This window comes from Otolemur garnettii, unplaced genomic scaffold, assembly GCF_000181295.1.
Source record: "Otolemur garnettii isolate 467f Iridium unplaced genomic scaffold, OtoGar3 scaffold00005, whole genome shotgun sequence".
Classification (NCBI taxonomy): domain Eukaryota; kingdom Metazoa; phylum Chordata; class Mammalia; order Primates; family Galagidae; genus Otolemur; species Otolemur garnettii.
The window spans coordinates 22592181-22599808 of record NW_003852400.1 but is presented as its reverse complement, the minus strand read 5'-3'; the positions used below and the strand labels follow the sequence as shown (position 1 = coordinate 22599808).

At 35.8% G+C, this 7628-nt stretch overlaps 1 protein-coding gene across 1 annotated transcript in view; it reads right to left on the bottom strand.

The window, feature by feature from the left end:
* Positions 1-7628, bottom strand: part of PPP1R9A (protein phosphatase 1 regulatory subunit 9A) — a 300931-nt gene that overhangs the window by 103423 nt on the left and 189880 nt on the right. The window contains exon 5 of the mRNA XM_012811566.2: positions 1756-1860. Within this exon, the coding sequence (XP_012667020.1) occupies positions 1756-1860 (105 nt within the window). The remainder of the gene's footprint in view (positions 1-1755; positions 1861-7628) is intronic.

Here is a 7628-nt window from a genome sequence, read left to right as displayed (position 1 = left end):
GCGGGTCTGGGCTGGGGATTCGAACCCGCCACCTTAGGTGTACGTGGCTGGCGCCTTAGCCGGTTGAGCTATAGGCGTCGAGCCAAGAAATGCTTTTCTATGACAAAAACTGATTTCAAACCTTGACTTCAATAAGCTCAGGACTGCTTTCTTTTCTTTCTTTCTTTCTTTCTTTCTTCTTCTTCTTCTTTTTTTTTTTTTTTTTTTTTTTGTAGAGACAGAGTTTCACTTTCGCCCACGGTAGAGTGCCATGGCATCACACAGCTCACAGCAACCTCCATCTCCTTAGCTCAGGCAATTTCCTTGCCTCAGCCTCCCTAGTAGCTGGGACTACAGGCACCCACCACAACGCCCAGCTATTTTTTGTTGCAGTTTGGCCAGGGCTGGGTTTGAACTGGCCACCCTCGGTATATGGGGCCAGCGCCCTACCCACTGAGCAACAGGCACCACCAAGACTTTACTTTCTTACCTATAATATTCACAACCCCAAGGTTAGATATAAATTTCAACATCCAAAAGAATGGGAAAAGTTATCATTCATCAAAGATTGTCCTGGATGATTCTTTTCTTTCTTTCTTTCTTCTTTTTTTTTTTTTTTAGTAGGGTTTCACTCTGTCTCCCAGGCTGGAGTACAAGGGCATGAACATAGCTCATTGACTTCAAATTGCTGGACACAAGTAATCCTCCTGCTCCAGCTTCCTAAGTATCTAGGTCTATAGGTGCCAATCACCGTGCAACTTAATTTTTAAATTTTTTTGTAGAGATTGGATCTTGCTTTGTTGCCCAGACTGATCTCAAACTTCTGGCCTCAAGCTATCCTCTTACTTTGGCCTCCCAAAGAGCTGGGATTACAGGTGTGAGCCACTGCCCCAGTCCCTGGATGATTCTTTAAAACAATATGTTGATTTTTAAGATGTACTTATGCTTAAATCATTCAGTAAATTTGAATATATAACATGTATCAGTGAATATGCATATAATCATTTCAATTTATTGTATAACTGGGCTTCTTAAAAGGATTTGAGGCAGCGCCTGTAGCTCAGCAGGTAGGCTGACAGGTTTGAACCCAGCCTAGGCTAGCTAAAACAACAATGACAACTGCAATAAAAAGAAAAAAACAGTCGGGCATTGTGGCGGGAGCCTATAGTCCCAGCTACTTAGGAGGCTGAGGCAAGAGAATCGCTTAAGGCCAAGAATTTGAAGTTGCTGTGAGCTGTGACACTACAGCACTTTACCTAGGGTGACAGTTTGAGATTCTGTCTCAAAAATAAATAAATAAATAAAAGGATTTGGGACCTATTCACATTTATTAAGTCTATACCTAAAAACTCTACTTTCCTAGCAATTCCTACTATATGAGTAATTAGCCATTTTTTAAAAAATCTATTTATTTATTTATTTTTGGCCAGGGCTGGGTTTGAACCCGCCACCTCAGGCATATGGGGCTGGCACCCTACCCTTTTGAGTCACAGGAGCAGCCCGTAATTAGCCATTCTTATTTACACTGTATACTCATTTGTCTTCATAACTTTCTAGAATTCTAAGATTTCTAATTTTATATTCCATATACACTGAAAAGGAATGAAAACTATAATAAAAAAGGAAATATTAAAAACTGAAGGCAAGTTTTTAGTAGTTGGTGATATTTTCATTGTAATTAACATGTATTTATATTTATAGGTTAAACTACAGAACATTAAAATTTAACAAAATATAAAGAAACCAAACTGTATGTACATGAAAGCACATATTTACCTGACATCACCCTTAGTGTTTCTGAGAACAGTTGCAGCAAAATTCTGTGTGACACCCACCAAGCTGATTCCATCCACTTCTACAATCTGGTCGTTGACTTGTATTCTTTAGGAAGAGGAAAAAAATTACCCATAATTAATTTATCTGATAATGCATTATCATGTACAACAAAAGAATTGACAAAATACTTGATTTTGTAGATACTCTTATTGATCCAAAATTTATATTTAGGCAGGCCTCTGTATCTGCAGGTTCCATATCTGAGGAATCAACCAATCATGGATCTATAATATTCAGGGTAAAAACAATAAACAGTAGAATCAAATAGTACAAATTTAAAAAGAAACTGAGTATAGCGATTATTTATACAGCACTTATAGTCTATTAGGTATTACCTGTAATCTAGACATGATTTATGTATACAGGAGGACATGCTCAGATGATAGGCAAATACTTCCTCATTCTATAAAAGGGACTTGAACATCTGCAGATTTGGGTCTCCACTGGGGTCCCTGAACCAATGTCCTGTGTATACCAAGGGATGATGACTATACAGTACAAACTCCAGATTTTAGTTAAGTGCTTATGGGTTTGTTTTTTTTTTGAGACAGAGTCTCACTATGGCACACTCAGTAGAGTGCTGTGGCGTCACAGCTCACAGCAACCTCAAGCTCTTGGGCTTAAGGCTTAAAACCTGAAGCCTTAAGCGATTCTCTTGCCTCAGCTTCCCAAGTAGCTGGGACTACAGGCGCCTGCTGCAGCAGGCATCTTAGAATTAAGACCATTGTTCTAATCATGGGGCTTAAACTTTCTATTGATTGTTTTGAAACAGAAACAGTATGCATGCATGAATAGGCACAATATGTATACATTGGTATGTTTTAAAAATGTTGAAGCATACTTCTCCTTTTTATCGCTTAGTTTACTTTACTTAATACTGTAATAGAGATTTAGCCATGGCTTTACTAAATGTAATTCCAGCCAATTCATTTTAATAAGCATATGTAATTACCTTTTATAAAGATAGCAAAATATACAGTAAAACCTCTGTAAGATGATCACCAAAGGAACTGTAACAAACTGGTCAGCATACAGAAGTGGTCAACATAAGGAACTAGGCCTACTGTATTAATATATACGTGTGGTACATTCTGGTCTATGAAAATTCGGTCAACTTAAGGAGGTGGTCAGTGTAGGCAGATTGCCAACTACGGAGGTTCCACTGTATTTTGCAAATGGACAATAGTATTGTTTTCGATTTTAATTTTTATAAATATTGCTGTAATAAGCAACTTCATACATGCTTCCTCACTCACATGGTTGAGTTTCTTCAGCATATAAACCTACAAATGAAATTCCCAAGTCAAATTTAGACTATTCCAATTTTATTAGACTTTGACAAATTTCTACATCCTCAGGATGTTCAGATCCTTTAAGTACTGCCAATCCTACAAGCAAAGAACAGCATCATGATGTAATTTTAATTGCATTTCCCTGATTACTAGTGCAAGTGAACTTTATTCATATGTTTATAAGTTATCTATTTCCACAAACTGTCGGATCATTTCCTCTACCTATTAGCTGTTGTTGGGTTGAGTGTCTTTTTTCCTAATAATTTATAAAAGATGTCTTTGTATATCCTAAAAATTAATACTCTCCCAAACATATTCCAAATACCTCCACTAAATCTACAGAGTGTCTTCCTACATTTCTTGGAACATGGTAGTTATGAGGAAAATTATTTTTAAAAATATGATAAATTTGTGTTTTGTTTAAGGGATCACTTCCTGCCCAAAGGTTATAAAAACATTCTATATTTACTTCTAATTGTTTAAACATCCGCTTTTCTGCATTTAGGCGGTTATCTACTTGGAAATGGTTGATTTATGATCATATGTGTTAGCTATCTATTTGTTCTAAGTGTATAAACAATTGGTCTAAGAACATTTAATGAAGAGGTCATTTCTTCCCCGCTGATTTGTAGTGCCACCTCACGTTCTCAAGTCCAGAGACAAATGCACACTAACATGTTTCTGGGTTTTGGAGAGGTTCAATGCATCTCTCTGTCTACAACTGCATCAATACTATGTTGTCTTAGCTTTGTAACTAGTTTTCACGTTTCACGGGCAATTCCCCTAAAATGGTTCATCATCTCAAAATTTACCTGAGTTTTTCTTGATCCATCATCTCAAAATTTACCTGAGTTTTTCATAGACCAGAATGTACCACATGTATATATTAATACAGTAGGCCTAGTTCCTTATGTTGACCACTTCTGTATGCTGACCAGTTTGTTACAGTCCCTTTGGTCATCATCATTGTACTTCCTAATAAATTTTTAGTTTATTTGCCAAGTAACATAAAACACTTACTGGGGCTTTAATGAAATTAGACTGATTTTGAAGACTACCTTGCAGAGAACTGACAACTTTATCATACTGACTCTTTCCATAAATGAAAATTGAGAGTTACCATCAGAACTTCTGGGAAGTATGGTATAAGCCATATTTTCTTGGCAAGGGTTAAGTAAATTAGTCAAAGCTTGAAAAGTAGACTAAAAGCAGGGCAACCTATTTTTGCCATGTACATTAGTTAACAAAGTTAAAGACATTAAAGGAGAATGCACTTTATTTGATATGACTGTATAATATTGATTAAAGGTCCTAGACATAGTGAAGTTCATTAGTAATTTACAGATTTTTGACCTGGGTAAATTCAAATACTTTATGACTACCAGTAGTAGAAAAGATAATTTCAAAGATATAGCTGATTGCCATATAGAACATTAATCAATTTTGTATCTAATTTTGCTATGTTATTCTGACATTACTTTATTAATTTGCCATTAACTATCTAGTTCCTAAAATGCTCTTTGAAACATATTTATCATCTCACTAGATCTCTAATTCGGAAGTTGAATTAAATCTTTGATATATTTTTTGTTTGTATTTATGAAAGAAATGCTTTTAATTCTTTGAATATTAGCCTATGATAGTTTGGGGGCGGTCCACTGAGATGCCCAAGTAGACTCACAAAGCTAACCAAACTGTTAGCACAAAAATATAATTCATGAGCTATTTAAACCCAGGTATCTTTTCTCGGTCCTTACAGTGATTTTCAATAAATAATATAATTTTTACTTTGCTGTGATCCTAGTCTGGCACAAGTTGGTTTGTTTTCAAAACATTTTGTACTTTTCATTTTCTTTTCAGAGTCTTTGCTGTTTTGGTTGTGAATCTACTTTGTACTAGATGAGAAAGAGGAAGGAAGAAGAAGAGGAGGGGAATTCCTCACTGGTAGAACCAACAATTAGGAATGTAATTTTATAATTCAATCATTGGGATTAGGGGACTCTATATAAAATCTCATCATGAGAAATAACAAAGAATTTGAGTGGCTATCCTTTTAATTCTTACTTCTCTATTTGAAAGTCCAAATTATTTGATAAAACACTACATAACACTACATAAACAGCCATTGAAAATCTTCATCAGTGAGTTTTACCACTCCTATTCAACACAGTACTGGAAGTCCCAGCCAGAGCAGCAGAAACATGAAAACACAAGACAGACTGTACCAGTGGCTCAAGATCCCAAAAGGAAAGAAGGCCAAGGGTAAAAAAGTGGCCGTGGCCCCAGCTGTGATAAAGAAGAAGAAGGCCAAGAAGGTGGTGAACCCCATGTTTGAGAAAAGGCTGAACAACTTTGGAATTGGAACAGGACATCCACCCTAAAAGGGACCGCCCCCACTTTGTCCAATGGCCCCGCTATAGCCACAAGAAGAACTGCACCACTGTCAGCTTCACACAGGTTACCTCGGGAGACAAAGGAGCTCTGGCTAAGCTGGTGGAAGCTATCAGGATGAATTACAGTGACAGATAAGCAAGATCCATCCTTACTGGGGAGGCAATATCTGGGTCTGAAATCTGTGGTTCATGTTGCCAAGCTGGAGAAGGCCAAGGTTAAAGAACTTGCCACTAAACTGGACTAAATGTACACTGCTGAATTTTCTGTACATAAAAATGATAAAAATTATCCTTCAAAAAAAAGACATACATATTGGAAAAGAAGAATTCAAATTGTCCCACTTTACAGATGATATGATGTTATATCTAGGAAAACCTAAAGACTCAGTCAAAAATCTCTTGGATTTGATAAACAAATTCAATACAGTTGCAGGATACATAATCAATGAAAAAAGATCAATAGCAGTTCTATATACCAATAGTGAACTACTGAGAAAGACATCAAGAATTCCATTTACAAGAGCTATAAAAATAAAATAAAATAACTAGGGATAAGTTTAACCAAGCAGCCAAAAGTTGTCTACAAGGGAAAGTGCTAAACACTAATAAATACACACTATACATAAAAATGTACAGTGTACAGTACTAAATAAACACAAACAAATGCTCATGGATCACAAGAATTAACATGATAAAATTACTATATTACCCAAAGCAATCTATAGATTTAATGCAAGCCCTATCGAAGTGTAGAGGAAACTTAGCCCAGACATTTAACATAAGACCTGCTTCCTGCTTGAGAGACCTAGAGAATCACAGAATGGCATGTGAATTCTGTACATGCAGGAGATCAGAAAATTGGCCTCCAGGGGGAATGTATATGTGAGTTCTGACAATAATAGTTATGATAAAGATTCTCTAGATTCCAAAGGTCTCTTGCCGGTAGAGGCAGAGGTCTTGCTTAAGGTCTGAGATTTTGCAAGATTAAAGACACTCTGTCTGACACTTTCTATATTCTTTCTTTTTTAATGTTGATGCCTGATAAGTAACTTTTAACTACTATTTCCTGCTTTGTGATAATATATACAGACCCAAGGTTAACTCAGGGGGTTAACTCAGGGTCCCAGAGTTCCTCAGTCCCCCAACACACACTTTGTGTCAAGTCTCTTCATTCCTCATGCCAAGACCCCCTCATCTGGTGGACCCAAACCCCTTCATCAAAATATTAATGCCATCTTCCCACATAAATAGAAAAAAAACCCTAAAATTTGTATGTAACAAAAAAGAGGACAAATACCCAAAGCAATCCTAAGCAAAAAGAACAAAGCTAGATGTATCACACCACCCACTTGAAAATATAGCAAAAAGGTTTAATAACCAAAATAGCATGGTACTGGTATAAAAATATACACAGAAACCAATGGAACAGAAAAGAGAATCAGAAATAAATTCACATATTTACCAACTGGTATTTGACAAAGGTGCCAAAAACATACATTGATGAACAGCTACACTCTTTAATAATGGGTGCTAGGAAAATTGGATAGTCACTTGCAGAAGAATGAAACTAGACCCTTATCACTCAACATACTACACAAAATTAATTTAAAGGGGATTGGAGAAATAAATATAGGACTCAACACTACAAAACTACTAGAAGAAAATATAAGGGAAACTCTTTAGGACATGGATGTAGGCAAAGATTTTAGAACTAAGATCTAAAAGCACAGGCAACACAAAAGTAAGGCAATGGGATTATATTAAACTGAAAAACTCTGCATAGCAAAGAAAACTATCAACAAAGATACAACTCCTGGGAGAATATATATAGTATGAGCAAAATATTCATCTAACAAAGAACTAATATCTAGAATATACAAGGTACTCAAATAACAACAGCAAAAAAAGAACAAATAATCCCATTAAAAGTAGACAAAGGATATGAATAGACAATTTCTCAAAAGAAGACATACAAATGGTCAAAAGGTAAGGTATATGAAAAATGCTCAACATCATTAATCATCAAAGAAATGCAAATAAAAGCCAAATGAGATATCATCTTACTCCAGTTAGAATAGGGGTCACTAAATGGCTATTACCAAAAGCCAAAAAAAAAAAAAAAAAAAAG